Genomic DNA, 15,179 nt, shown 5'->3' with positions numbered 1-15,179 from the left:
ACCGCCTGTGAAGCGACTCCCCTGCAGGTGGGGAGCCAGGGGCTCGAACCGGGATCCTTACTCCGGTCCCTGCGCTTTGCGCCACATGCGCTTAACCCACTGTGCCACCGCCCGACCCCCAATGATACCTTTTTTAAAGTAACCAATTTAGTGGCTTTTTAAAAAGTATATGCGCAGTTGTGCAGTGATCATTGATCTCTGATTTCAGAACATTTTTGTTCAACATAACATTTCCTGTTATGTTTGAGACAGAATTTGAGAAGGGAGAGGGAGACAAAAAGAAATACCTGTAGCACTGCTTCACTGCTTGTGAAGCTTCCATCCTACAGGTAGGGAGTGAGGGTTTGAAACTGGGTAGTGTGTGTGCTCAACTGGGTGCACCACTGCCCAGCCTCCTAACATTTTTGAACTTCTTTTAAACAGTTATTTTATTTGATAGGCCACAGAGAAATTGAGAGGACAAGGGAAGACAAAGAGGGAGATATAGAGATAGACACACCTGCAGCACATCTTCACCACAGGTGAAGCTTGCCCCCTGCGGAGGTCTTGAATCTAGTTTTTTGTGCACTCAACTGGGTGTAATACCACCTGGCCTCTACCATATGGCTTAACATGTTTGAAGTTTCCTTTATGTTGTGATTTACTTAGTATTTTATTCCTTTTTGTGATTGAATAAAATTATACTCATTTAGCATTTGGCAGATACTTGGGTTGTTTCTACTTTTTTTTTTAAACTGTAGTTAATAATGCTGCTATAAACAATCATGTATAGACATTTGTGTGGGTATGTTTTAAGTTCCCTGTATGTGCTGAGAAGTGGAACTATTGTGTAATTTTTTTTTTTATCATTTTGGGAAACTGCCAATTATTTACTTTGTCCTCTTTTCAGTATTTTATTTATTTACTTATTTGTTAGATACAGAGATACCTGCAGACACTGCTCACGAAGCTTCCCCCCGTAGGTTGGGGGCTTGAGGCTAGATCCTTGTGTATGGTACCGTGTGCGCTCAATCAGGTGTGCCACTACTTGGCCCCTCCAAATTGTTTTCCTGATAAGCTATTTACTGTCCATCAACAGTTGAGAATGGTTCTGTTTTTTCTACATCTTCAACACTTGTCTATTTAAAAATTTTATTTTAGTTATTTTAGTGGGCATGAAGTTGACTCTTGTTGTCATTTTCTTTTGCTTTTTCCTAGTTATGAGGGTCTGTGTATGCTTTTGTTATCTGTAGAAACAGGCAGCAAAACAGATAAGTGGCCCATTTTAATTGGGCTAGCTCCCCTTTCCCCATTGTAGGACGCCAGGCCTTAAACCTAGGGTCCTTGTGCATGGTAAAATATACACTCATGCGGTGCACCACTGCCTAGCTCTGGGCTCTTTTTATTGAGTTACAAGTCTATTTCAACCTTTTGGAGTCAATTTTCTTATCAGCTACATTTGTCTTCCCTTGTACTTGGGTTGTGTTCACACTTTTTTTTTTTGCTCGAAATTAAAAAATTTTAAATTAGTGACTTAATAGTGATTTACAAGATTATAAAACAGGAGGGATATAATTCCACGTTGCTCCCACCACCAAAGTTCTGTGTTCCCCACCAACAGTAACCACCATAGTTCTCCCAAGTTCATAGTTTATGGGTTGACTGTACGCATATTTTTTCAAGTTCATGTGTTTTAATTCTCTATATTCTACTTGTGAGTATAATTATCCCATAGTTGTCTTTATACTTTTTCTTTATACATTTTTTTATAATATATCTTAAATATTTTTGATAAAGTTCAGTTCCATTAGTGTTTTCTTTTCTACTCTTTTCTACTTTTGTTACAGCTAGGAAACTTTTGCTCAAGTTCCAGGTCATAAAGATTCACTGTACATGTTACTCGGAATCTCAAAGCTTTAAGCTTGTACATTCAGATTCTTGAACCATTTCAGTTAACCTATATTTATTCATTCACGAGAGAGGGAGAGAGAGAAGATATACTAGATCAGCACTCTAGCACATGGGATACTAGAGTCTGAATCTGGACTTCATGCTTTTAAGTCCAAAGTTCTAGCCACTATGTCAGCTCCTCTGAGTCGATTTTTATTTTTAATTATTATTACATTATTATTATTTTTTACTATCTTTATTGGATAGAGAAGACATTGAGAGGCAGGGTGGGGGTGGGGGGATAGGGAGAATGACAGAGATACCTGCAGCCTTGTTTCACCACTTGCAAAGCTTTCCCCCTGCACATTTTAACATGTGCGGTCAACCAACTGAGCCACCAACTGGCCCCCTGCGTTTTTGTTTTTTTTTTTAACCAGAGCACTGTTCAGCTCTAGCTTGTGGGGGTGTGGGGGATTGAACCTGAGACTTTGGAGCCACACTCAGGCATGATCTGAGTTAATATTTATATGTTGTTTGGAGCTTGTCCTGGTACCATATGATTAAAAGACAGGTGATATATAGACACTTGCAGCACTACTTTACTGCATGTGAAACTGCTGCACTCAGTCAGATGCATCACTACCTGCCCCCTAAAAGACTTAAGTTTTCTACTACAGATTAAATCCAGGATCTACTCAGGCTTTACCACTGCGCTACCTCTCCAGCTCAAATTTGTATGTATGTAGTGAGTGAGAGCAAAGAGTCAAAAGTGAGTGCAAAGCACCACATTATTTCTGTCTATTTTGACCTCATGTGGTTTTGGAAATCAGCCTTATACATGCAAGCAGGTGCCTCACTACTGTATCACATACTCAACTCCCTAACTTTGGCATTTTTAAGAGAAGGATTTTAAGCAGTTTTGAAAGTGATTTAAAAAGAGACATTCTAAAGTTTTTATTGCTCAGTTCATATCCTCCTAAGATGTTTTGAAGAATATATGTTTTTGATATTTGTCATGGTAGCTTTCTTTATATGGTGGTTTAGTAACCTTAGAGTCATTAGCTTTGTCCCCTGAGGCAGGGGTGATAGCAAGGCGATTGTGCAAAAGACTTCACTTGAAGCCTAACATTCTGAGGTTCAGTACCTGAAACCACTATGAGCCATGCTCAGCAATGCTCTGGTCAAAAAGTAAAATGAGGTCCCCCCCCCTTGTTTCCATTTAGTAATATCTAGATTAAGCGCTGTATGTAGGCTTTTGGAGGATAAAAGTAGTGACTTGGGGCTGGACAATGAATTATTAGGAAAGTGAACAAATTACTATTGGCGAGCGAGGACTTGGGCTCGAGTCTCCAGCTGGGGGAAGCTTCACAAGTGGTGGAGTATGCTGCAAGTATAACTTTTTCTCCCATTCTATTGTCCTGTTTCTCTCTGTCACAATAAAACAGTAATACTTCTAAAAAAGGGAGAGAATGGAGTAGTGGATATTTAGTGCAGGCACTGAGTCCCAACAATAATCATGGTGGGGTGGGTAAACACCAACAACATAGTATCTTCTTTACTATAAGACTGCTGGTTATCATTTAAATTGTTTGGATGATATAATTGTTAACTGTTCTGTTTGAGAGAAGGGAAACACATATTCTCTTGAAATTTATGCATAAGTGGCACTAAGATAATTTTGAAGGATGTCTATTAAAACTTTAATTTTGTTTGATTTTCTTTTGTTTGAATTTGTCATAGCCACTGAAGAAAGGGGAAAAAGAAAAGAAGAAAAGTAATTTAGAACTTTTTAAAGAAGAATTGAAACAGTAAGTTTTGTAGAATGGAGAATGGTTATCTGAAGTTATATTGAGTTATATGGGTGCAGATATGAAGAGTGTTAGCATACCATAGTTATTACTATTATTATTACTAATATTACTATTATTATTATTATAGATTGTTTTATATGTTATAGTGGTATTTTATGTCTTTGAAAATGAATTAGCATTTAATCAAGCACCCAAGTTATTTTTATCAAGTGAATGTAATTCAGTTGATTGATCTAATGTCTAATTGATCTAGTGCAGGTCTATCTAGTGGAAGCATCCAGAGGTAGGGGCAATGAGTGGTCAGTCTTAGTCAAAGAAAAAATACAGTTTTGGGGCTAGACAGTGGTGCATCTGTTTGAGCACACATAACCATATGTGAGGACCTGAGGTCAAGTTCCCACCTACAGGGAGGAAGTTTCATAAGTGATCGAGCAGTGCTGGAAACCTCTTTCTCTCTCTCTCTTTCCCCCTTCCCCCTTTCCTCCTCCCCTTCTATCTCCTCCCCTCTCAGTTTTTCTGTCCTATCAAAATAAATAATAAAAAAGAAAAAATATTTCTTTAATGTTGAGTTAGCTCTTTCCCTTAAAAATGGTTTGTGTATCCATTGTTTGTGTGATCGTTTAGGTATTTGCCATGATGTAGCTAAGGGGCACTCTGTCCTTAATCATCAAGACCAGCACTTAATTACAAATAAGTTCAGTTTAAAGTGGTACCTGGTTCTTTTCTTATAATAAATGTTAGCAAACTTTAGCACATTACTAGTGATTGTAAATATTTTTAACAGAATTCAAGAAGAACGTGACGAGAGACATAAAACAAAAGGCAGGTTAAGTCGATTTGAACCTCCTCAGTCAGATTCTGATGGTCAGCGTCGTTCTAGTAAGTGACATTTTAATGTTTTTATATGTGACAAATTAATTCTGAATACTAAGACTTCTTTTCTTCTTTTAAAGTGGATGCACCATCAAGAAGAAATAGATCATCTGGTGGTAATACAGTTTTTTGCTCTTAAATTATTTGAAAATTTCCAAGCATTGTAATTTGCAGGTTGTAATTTCTTTTTTCTTTTTGCCTTAGTTCTTGATGATTATGCACCTGGCTCACATGATGTTGGAGATCCAAGCACGACTAATTTATACCTTGGAAACATTAATCCACAGGTAATGTTAGAAAATTAATTGAGGTGAATATTGGTCTACTTTTTAAAGATTTGTTAATTAGTAGATTTATTAATGAGAGAGAACTGGTGATTGCAATCAGAACCCCATGCTTGTGTGTCCAAATGTTTTATCTACTGGCTTCAGGGCAGCATTAATTAAAAAAAAAAAAGAAGCCAGAGCGTTGTTCAGTTCTGGTTTATAGTGATGCTAGGGATTGAGCCTGGGATTTGGATCCTCAGGCATGTACTTCTTTTTCTTTTCTTTTTTAACTTTTTTCCCTTTATTATTGGATAAGAGATAGGAACTGAGAGGGAAAGGAGGGATAGAGAGGGTGAGAGACAGATACCTGCAGCACTGCTTTGCCACTTGTGAAGCTTTCGCCCAGCTGGTGGGAACTGTGGGCTTGAACCTAAGTCCTTGCGCATTATAACATGTGCACTCAACCAGATGTGCCACCACCCGGCTCCTGTAATTCATTTTCCATAGCCATTATGCTATGTCCTGACCTTCAGTCAACTTGCTCTTACTCTTTACTGTCCTTTCTTACTTTTACTGTCCTTCACTAAAAAAAAGTCAATCCAAAGTAATCAAATTTGGTAGACCTACCTAAATAGTATCTAACGTTTTCTTATAAAGCAGAAAATTACTGGCATGATCCAAATGGTCTTCCTACAATTGTTTATTTTATTTTGTTTTGTTTTATCCCCTTTTCACTATCTTATCTAATAGGACAGAGAAATTGAGAGGAGAGGGGGAGATAGAGATAGAAACACCTGCAGACCTGCTTCACTGCTTGTGAAGCGTAGTTTTAGTATTACTTTGTTATGGGAAATGGGAGTGCTAGTTGCACATAAATGCTGTTTTTTTAGAAAGGGTTTGTGGCAGTGCTAGGTATTGAGTTAGTGAGTCAGGCATGCAATAATTGAGCTGTCTTCTTGGCCCTTTTTATTAAAAAAAAAAAACTTATTTTGGATAGAGACAGAAATTTGAGAGTGGAGGGAAAGAGACAGGCACCTGCAGCATCGCTTCACTGCTTATGAAGCTTCCCCCTGTATATAGTTGAACTAGGATTCGTGTGCACTGTATTGTGTACAGTCAACCAGGTACACCACTGTCCAGCCCACCTGAATCCTCCTTTTTAAATGAGTTAGTTTTTAGTGAAAGAGACAGGGAGAGGAGACCAGAGCATTGTTCACCTGTGGCTTGTAGTTCTGTGGGTTGAACCTAAGATGTTGGGGGCCTTGGGCATGGTAAATCTGGTGTCCTGCACGCTACACTACATCCCTAGCTCTTCAGCTACTCTTGTTCCAAGATCATATGGATTTTGGACCTTGTTACATATTTGCCATTTTCTGTTTTTATACTTACAGTAGTTGGTTGCTAGTAAAGGAAAATCACCAGGTCCTTTTATTTTTCTTTCATTGCAACAGTTATTTTCTCCTTTATTTAAATGTGGTAATCAGTGTTGCCTGAGAAAATTCTGTTAATTGCCTAAACAAATTGTATTAAAACAGTTTATTTTAGCTGCAGAGGAAAAGGGAGGTGAAGGAGTGCTTTTCATTTTTTTCCTCCCGTAGCTACTTAGCCTCATTAGTCAGCCACTTTTGAGTGTTTTTGGTATGAAAACTTTGTGTATGTTTCTTGAGGGCTGGATACGACTATTGCACAGTAAAGATCCTTGTATAGAGGTCCTACTATCCCAATGGAAAATTATTGATTTAGTATGTCTCTCTTCATTTTTCAAAAACTGCTTTGCCTTCTGTTGCATAGAAATCATTTGCATACCAACAACACTTACATCTTTTATTAGATGAATGAAGAAATGCTATGCCAAGAATTTGGAAGATTTGGCCCTTTAGCCAGTGTGAAAATTATGTGGCCTAGAACTGATGAAGAAAGAGCAAGGGAGAGAAATTGTGGTTTTGTTGCCTTTATGAATAGGAGAGATGCTGAAAGAGCTTTAAAAAATTTAAATGGTAAGAAAGATTTTATTGCACATTTGTAAAATTCAGACTCCTTTGGTTCTAAAAAGTGTTTCTTAAAACCCAAGAGAAATTGGACTAGAAAATGGAAATTCAAATCACTGGGGGTCTTAATTTTTTGTTTACTTATGAAGGTGACCTTTCTTTTCTTTTTCATAGGAAAGATGATTATGTCTTTTGAAATGAAGTTAGGTTGGGGTAAAGCAGTACCTATTCCTCCACATCCAATATACATTCCGCCTTCCATGATGGAACATACGCTTCCCCCACCTCCATCAGGACTGCCTTTTAATGCGCAGCCTAGAGAGCGGTTAAAAAACCCCAATGCTCCCATGTTACCACCACCCAAAAACAAGGAGGATTTTGAGAAGGTAATTTAAAAAATGTACATAGGCCGCATCTAATTTGTAAATACTAAATCTGTGGTAGTATTTCTTTTCAACAATTAAATAGAAAGTGTGTGTGTAAATCTGTTTGGCAGCTCTTAAAAAAGATAAGTAGATGTGTTCCCTGCCTTAGCCCATGGAAACCCCTTATATTGAGATACTAGGTCATTTTTATTTGTGACTACCATTCTTTTTTTTTTTTTTACCACTTAATATCTCCCCTTCCCTCACTTTGTCCACTATTGTATCCAGTTTTGCTTAAGTGCAGTTTCTAGATTTACTTTGTTCTGAGAGAGTCATACTTTGTATTTGGTTAAGTGACTTTTCAATAAGACAGATCTAAACTACTGTTTGGATGGCACTAAATGATTTAGTTCTCAAGATTAGAGGCTTTTAGAATATTTGAGAGTTTATGTGTTTAAAAAACATTTAACTACTATAGTAAAAGCAAAGGGTGAGTATTTTCTTTTTATTAAACATAAAACCAACTTAATTTCAAGCTTTAAGAATTTGTTGGTTCTATTATGAATTAATTACACTTAAAATGGCAGGGCTGGTTTTAAAGGCTTGGGAACAAAGTAGCAAACTGTATGGTCAGAGGCAAACAGTTAATTATTTCACAAATTAAAATCTTTATCTGATAATTCTCAGTGTAGTACCTATTTCAGTGCATTGATGTGCATTCTGGCAGGAATGTTCTGATTCTTTGCATTTAGTGAACATTTATTGTTCACTGAACACATCCATTTGCATTTATGTTATTGCTTAGTGTATGATTACTTCAAATGCAGTGATTGCCTGCAAAACTTGTGATTAGATGTGTAGTATTTTCAATGCATATGTATATTTTTGCTTGTTACTTGTTAACAATACTCACATATTCTATGTTTATTATCTGATGTGACTTCATATACAGACTCTGTCGCAAGCCATAGTCAAAGTGGTTATCCCAACAGAAAGGTACATGTTTTTCTTTATTATTACTGATCTAAATATAGACAATATCCCCTTCTGAATTACAAAAAAAGTGGTGTTGAGGAAAAGGTAATATCTTGACTGAGCAATGGTTTCTTCCCAGTACTTTTGGGGTGGGGGGGATATGTGAAATTATAATTAACTTTAGTATATTGTGCAATTTTATGTCTATTTTCATTGTTAACAGTAATGGGAAGTTCATAGTATTAGCAGTAAGATTGTGTTTAATGGATTTAATCTGGAGTTGTTAGTTGGATGTTAGACAATTGTAATGGGAAAATAGGTGTTTTAAAATGTCTTAAATTCTAGATAAATTTAAGTTAATTTAGAAAGTCACAGGCTGTTATTTTTTCCTTGGTTTCTTAATTATCTGTGTTTAATATAGAACCCTAGTTTTAGTTCTCTTCATTGCAGTTACAGCTCTCCCCTGCCCCCTCCCTAATTAAGATATTTTTTTTTTAGAGTAAATTATTTTTGTGAACACTGGACATTTTAGAAATTACTTTTTCATAACAAAAGTATTTGGAATTCTTTTATTTTCCTTTCTTTTATTTCCTTTTTTCAACATAATGTTAAAGCAGAAGAATTCATGCTCTAGGTGTGCTCTTGCTCAGTCAAGCTAGGCCTTTTCCCAAACACAGGAACACAACACTGGTTGAATAATAAATGAACACAAAGAATACCAAATTCTCTTTGACATTGGCCTTGGTGAGCAACACCAGCTGAACTGTCTGCGGCAGCGGGGGACCAGGAAAACATCATGGGATGGATTGGGAAAGTATACAGTTTTTGACCAGACATTGGTACGATCGACTCCAATAAATGTGATTTTATTATAACTAAACTAAGAGACCTTTTTCTTTTTTCTTTTTTTTTGTTGTTGTTGCCCAGAATAAGATAATTACCATTTTAAACTAAAATAATGCACTTAAAAATATATTATCTTTTTGTACTACACTGTTTTCATTCTGATAGAAGTCACCCTTTTAAAATAAGAAATTAAACACACAATCCTTAAGGAAAAAGTGTGATTATAATTCTTTAACAGACTTGAATTTAGGTTAGTAGAAATTAATTGTCAGATTTTGATTTTAAATAAAATGGAACATTTTAAAACTTTAAATTTTCTAAGAGATCTTATCAGTTACAAGCCTGTTTAAAACTATAATGGGTTTTTTTCCACTGATAAAGCATTCACAGGGAAGTTACTTTGTAGCATTTAAAAAAACATAAAACCATAGTAGATTTATTACACATTAATCAGCTTATTTCTGACCAAAATTTTGAGTTCATATTTTGCTGAAAAGTCTTGACTTACCATTACAATGAATTATTTGTTTTAAACTTGCTAAGTCATTTTTCATCTATCTTTAACATTTAAGTCAAGTTGTTTTTGACTTGATTCTTGTAAGATTCTAGATGTATAGCATTTGTCCACACAGTGATTGATATATATTATGATACATAAAATTTCCTTTCACATAGACACATATCAGTGGGAGTTTTGGAGCTGAATATTAACTTTATCTTATCTCCCTTCAAAATAATGTCATTAACTATATGGATGCTGAGAATACATTCTCATTTGGATATCACCAAATGCACATTTGCAGAGCAATTAGTACTTTTGTGAAAAAGCATTTTTAGATTTAAGCTAAATGATACTTTTGGTATTTTGTTTTAGCTATTTGAGGTTGAAATAATAGTTTTAAATATATGTAGTTCCCCTTGCAAACATTTTAAACCTTCCTGTAGTTTTTTTGACTTCCCTCAGGAGGTCAAAAAGATTGTCCCTCCCCCCTCCCCCAGCCCCCATGTAGATCTTGTTGTATCCACTTAAGTGGATTTGTTTCAAAATTGTGAGAGAATAATTATGATCAACATAAATTTAAATTATTTTACTCTTCATGTACTCTGAAGCAGGGTATTATAGAGCAAAAAAAAAAAAAAAAAACCAACATGTTTTACTCTATACTGTATATTTCCTTATATACCAGCAATTATATGTATTTAATTTGAGCTGGGAACGCTAAAGATGTGATCTAATGTGTGCCTTGTACCAAGAGCCAATATCCTTTTGCTTCTCTCAGTTGTTATTTTGTCAACTCTATATGGTGGTGGACTGGTGAAATGAGAAATAAAAAATTATCTTACAATAAGCTGAGTCCCTTTTTTACCTGATACTGTTATCAGTGTCTAAAATTGTTTGGAGTCTGAAAAGTCATCATGTGATTTTAGGACCCAGCATCAGATTTTTAAAATAAAGACCTTTAAGAGCTCAGCCAATAAAATGACAATATAGAAAAGTTACTCACATTTGTTTATTTTTGGCTTATATACTGGAATATAATTGTTAAGAAAAAATGGGAAGAGTTTCTCACCATGTCCCTTTTATTTTTGAATGTTATGGAAAGAAGACTTTATTTACAGCTTGGCATATACGTACTTCATGATTAACAATGCACAGGCAGAATTATATATGTCATGAATTGTATGAACTGGTTTGAGTTGTGGTCCAAAGGGATGTTGCCTCATTAAAGATCAGATTCAATAAAAACTCTATCTGCCATATGTGTAATAGAAAAAAACACAGGTTAGATGGATTTTTTATTAAATCAGGCTTTAACCTTGTTAAATAGTTCTACTTTTTTTTTTTTCCAATGAATCATAGTCTTATTTATGACATTCCAATAGCACTACAAGAATACTTGATTTAGAAATGCCTTAAATTTGACATAGTGGGCAGTTCTTAGGTTACAATGATAATATGTAAGCTTTTAAGTTACTGATTTTATATATTTTCAGCTTTCCAAATAGTTGTGATTAATAATTTTATATTTTGCATTTGGAAAATTAAGTGGCATTTAGAAAAAAATCCAATCTTTACTACTATAATACTATGTTGTGGTTTTTCCACCTCCCCACCACCTTCCTCTTCCCTCCCACACTCCCTCTGCCCCACTGTCCCACTCCTTAAAGCACAAGACATTAACATATGCTCCAGGTTACTTTTTTAGTATGCAATTCTGTATTAGTCTCAGAATTATCCTTTTAACTTAGGTGAAGTATAGTTTTATATAGTGATAGGTCTGAATCCATTTTCTTTAACTGTGTTGTTGTTGTAGGAATTTGCTCGCCCTGATACATCGAATGATAGAGTTTGTTGTACGTGAAGGGCCGATGTTTGAAGCTATGATTATGAACAGAGAAATCAACAACCCTATGTTCAGGTTTGCATTCCTCTTTAGCCTTTAATTTAATTTTATTGAACTATATGTCAAGTATTGTGTCTGCCAGTGGAAAGATTCTCCCAAGATAAAATCTCAAAAGCAGCGCTCCATTGTTTGTTTTGGAGATTAAATGGAGTCTCAAATAGCAAAGCATGTGTTCTATATTGAGCTATATTTTCAGCCCAAAGCAGTGTTTTTAGATCACTCAAGTAAGACTATCAGATGAATAGCTTAAAATAACATAGCTATTCAGAATAGAATCAGTTATCCTATAAACCTCCAACTATATTTTACGTGTAAAAACTTACATTGAAAAGCATTATACAAAATATTTTTTCCTGGAAAATGCCGAACACATGCTATTTAATTAATTACATCAAAATTAGAGAAAGAAAACTGATCTAAGCACATTCTACCAGCAAAATTCAAAGAAGGCAGGCGGGCGGGCAAAAAGTGTATACCTGCTCCAGTAAGACAGCACACCTGGATAGTGCACATGCCTTGTCAGTGGCTTGGCCCCCGCTGCTTAGGAGCTGTGGTGTCTATCCCATTTTCATATAATAAAAATTTAATAATTTTTACCTCATATCTCAGTGGTGTTGAATACATTCACACCACGCTATCATCCCTACTATTCATCTCCACATTTTTTCTCATCTCCTGTAACTGAAATGCTATACTTGTTAAGCAATAATCCTTGCTCCCCAGCCTCTGCCAACTGCTTTTTTACCTTGTACCTCTTCGAATTTCTAAGTTTCTCATAGAACTAGAGTCATATAGTATTTGTACTTTTGAGACTGGCATATTTCATTTAACATAGTGCCTTCAGGACTCATCTGTTTGCAGCAGCAGCAGTTAGAATTTCTTTTTTAATGCCAGTAATACTCCATTCTAGGTATACATAACATTTATTTTTCAGGTGTACATTTAAAAAAGTATTTTAACTTATTTTGGAGAGTTAAAGATACTTTTTTTTTTTTTTGCCTCCAATGTTATCGCAGGGGCTCAGTGCCTGCACTACGAATCCACTGCTCTTGGAGGCTATTTTCCCCCTTTTGTTGCCCTTATTGTTTACTGTTGTTGTTATTATTATTGTTGTCATTGGACAGAACAGAGAGAAATTGAGAGGGGGGGAGGGAAAGACAGACACCTGCAGACCTGCTTCACTGCCTGCAAAGCTGAGGCTTGAACCAGGATCCCTATGCTGGTCCTTGTGCTTTGCACCATGTGTGCTTAACCCGCCGCTAAATGTTTTGAGTATTAACGCCAGTCACAAATATCTTCTGGGTAAAATGAAGATTTCAAGTATCTTTACTTTTGGTTTTATTTATAACTAAATATGAATAACTTACTTATTTTTATTATTTGAAGATAGCTCTTCATTAAAGAATATGTTTTTTGTTTGCTTTAGGTTCTTGTTCGAAAATCAGACGCCAGCACATGTTTATTATAGGTGGAAGCTTTATTCTATTCTTCAGGCAAGTAGAAGCAGTTGCTGTAATTTGGTCTAAAGTGTTAGACCTTTCCCACCCCTACCCCTGCCCTCATCAAGTTTTAAATACAGTTTCATTTTGGTAAATGCTATGAACTAGGAGCACAAATATATAATGCATTATTTATTTTAATTCTTAGACTTTTCTAATAATATTGTGGGTGTTTATTAGGGAGATTCTCCAACTAAGTGGCGGACAGAAGATTTTCGTATGTTCAAAAATGGATCCTTTTGGAGACCACCACCATTAAATCCATACCTGCACGGGATGTCAGAAGAACAAGAAACAGAAGCTTTTGTAGAGGAACCTAGTAAGAAAGGAGCCCTTAAGGAAGAGTAAGATTTACTTTAATGATAGTTTTAATTAATGATCTTACTAAGATGTTACTCCTAAAATATTGTTTAAATACTTGTAAAGTATTTTAAATAGAAGTAGCCCTCAATGCTTTACAGTTTTAGGCATTTTAACAAGTATATAGCTTTGTATCTAATTGACCTTGACCTCAGCATACTGATAAAAATGATTGGTGATCTCTTGGTGTGGTTTATTTACTTATTTTTTAAATTTCATATTAGTAGTGGGGTAATTACTTAAGGACCTTGAGTGTTCCTGCTTCTCTGTCTAAAAAAGAGGAAAACTGTGTATGATTTAGTAGGATGACTTGGTTGTGCAAACTTCTTCCAGAGTTTGCACTGTATGACCACCTTGGAAAAATATGTTTGATTTGTTCTAGTTAGCACTGCTATATTGCCATTAGCCTTATTTAAAAAGCAGAAACAGACTCAGCTATAATAATTTCTTTTCTTCACACTTCACACCAGAAATCTGCTAACCAAAAATTAGCATATTTTTCATATTTCACTGCATAATCTATAAATCTTAATGCTAATTTCGTCAGTGCATTGCTTTTTGTGTGTGCATTTGCTAATGGAGATCTTTAATATTTGAGAATGTGTTTGCTTTCATTTCTTTGGTTCAGGAATCTGCATACCTGAGCCCACAGAATAAATCTGCAACTAGTAACACACACACTTTTTTTCATAAAGTTTAATTGGGCCATAGTCATGCTCATTCTTTCACACATGTTGTATGTGGCTGATTTGATATTGTAGCAGCAGAATCAAATAACTTCCACAGAGATAAAGTGATCCTAAAAAACTATATGATCCTTTATGAAAAAGCTTGTCACTCTCTATTTACCTTTCCCGTGTAGAAGTGTGAAAGAAACAACTTGCCAATTTTAAATGTGCTTTTGTTAAATATATATTCCCTTTTGTTGCCTTTGTTTTATTGTTGTAGTTATTGTTGTTACTGATGTCATTGTTGTTGATAGGACAGAGAAATGGATAGAGGAGGGGAAGATGGGGATAGAAAGAGAGACACCTGCAGACCTGCTTCACCGCTTGTGAAGCCACTCCCCCTGCAGGTGGGGAGCTGGGGCCTCAAACCAGGATCCTTATGCCTGTCCTTGCCCTTTGTGCCACGTGTGCTTAACCTGCTGCACTACCACCCGACTCCCCTTTAAATGTACTTTTTATAAGTTAAAACTCATTGGAATCATTTCTAGGAAAGAATCCTTCTGCATTCAAGTTTTTTAAAAAAAATAAAATTAATTTATTTGGAATAGTTAACACAATGTATTTTTAATAAATTAGTTAATAAGTAAGTCCTGTAATGATAGTTGATGTTTGTATCTCTAAACATTTGTTAAAATGTATTCAGGCAGAGGGACAAGTTAGAAGAAATCTTGAGAGGGTTAACTCCGAGAAAAAATGATATTGGAGATGCAATGGTTTTCTGTCTTAATAATGCTGAAGCTGCTGAAGAAATAGTGGATTGTATTACTGAGTCCTTAGCCATCTTAAAGACACCCCTCCCCAAAAAGGTATGTAAATGATTTTTTTTAATGGAATGCTGGGATCAATTATGCAATGCCATTATACCACTTCCCTGGCTACCCTTTTTTTCTTTTTGACAGAGAGGTCAACCAGAGCTCTACCTTCTGTGGAATTCCACTTACTTTTCCTCTCCCTCCCTCCTCTTTGCCCTTCCTCCCCTCCCCTCCCTCCCTCTTTTCCTTCCTTCCTACCTTCCTTTCTTGTGATTTAATATTGATTTACAAAATTACAAGATAATAGGGGTATGATTTTACACCATTCCTACCATCAGAGTTGTGTCCCCATCCCCTCTGTTGGAAAATGCTGTAGTTCTCCCAGATCTATACTGACTATACTGTCATCTGTATCTATATTTTCTTGCCCTTTTTTTTGTCA

The 15,179-nt window shown here is 35.6% G+C and overlaps 1 protein-coding gene across 2 annotated transcripts in view; it reads left to right on the top strand.

Moving 5' to 3' along the window:
- U2SURP (U2 snRNP associated SURP domain containing) overlaps positions 1 to 15,179 on the top strand; it is a 56,380-nt gene that overhangs the window by 21,919 nt on the left and 19,282 nt on the right. Inside the window, exons 7-17 of one of the 2 annotated variants that reach the window (XM_060197555.1) lie at positions 3,610 to 3,677; positions 4,465 to 4,559; positions 4,634 to 4,666; positions 4,758 to 4,840; positions 6,651 to 6,816; positions 6,982 to 7,193; positions 8,125 to 8,168; positions 11,309 to 11,413; positions 12,825 to 12,895; positions 13,082 to 13,241; positions 14,629 to 14,791. In XM_060197555.1, coding sequence (XP_060053538.1) covers positions 3,610 to 3,677; positions 4,465 to 4,559; positions 4,634 to 4,666; positions 4,758 to 4,840; positions 6,651 to 6,816; positions 6,982 to 7,193; positions 8,125 to 8,168; positions 11,309 to 11,413; positions 12,825 to 12,895; positions 13,082 to 13,241; positions 14,629 to 14,791 — 1,200 coding nt within the window. Of the gene's footprint in view, positions 1 to 3,609; positions 3,678 to 4,464; positions 4,560 to 4,633; positions 4,670 to 4,757; positions 4,841 to 6,650; positions 6,817 to 6,981; positions 7,194 to 8,124; positions 8,169 to 11,308; positions 11,414 to 12,824; positions 12,896 to 13,081; positions 13,242 to 14,628; positions 14,792 to 15,179 lie in introns of both variants that reach the window. The other variant, XM_060197554.1, reaches the window with a different exon arrangement.

This window comes from Erinaceus europaeus, chromosome 9 (genome assembly GCF_950295315.1).
Source record: "Erinaceus europaeus chromosome 9, mEriEur2.1, whole genome shotgun sequence".
Lineage (NCBI taxonomy): Eukaryota > Metazoa > Chordata > Mammalia > Eulipotyphla > Erinaceidae > Erinaceus > Erinaceus europaeus.
The sequence above is the reverse complement of the archived record's forward strand: the minus strand, read 5'-3'. Positions and strand labels throughout refer to the sequence as shown.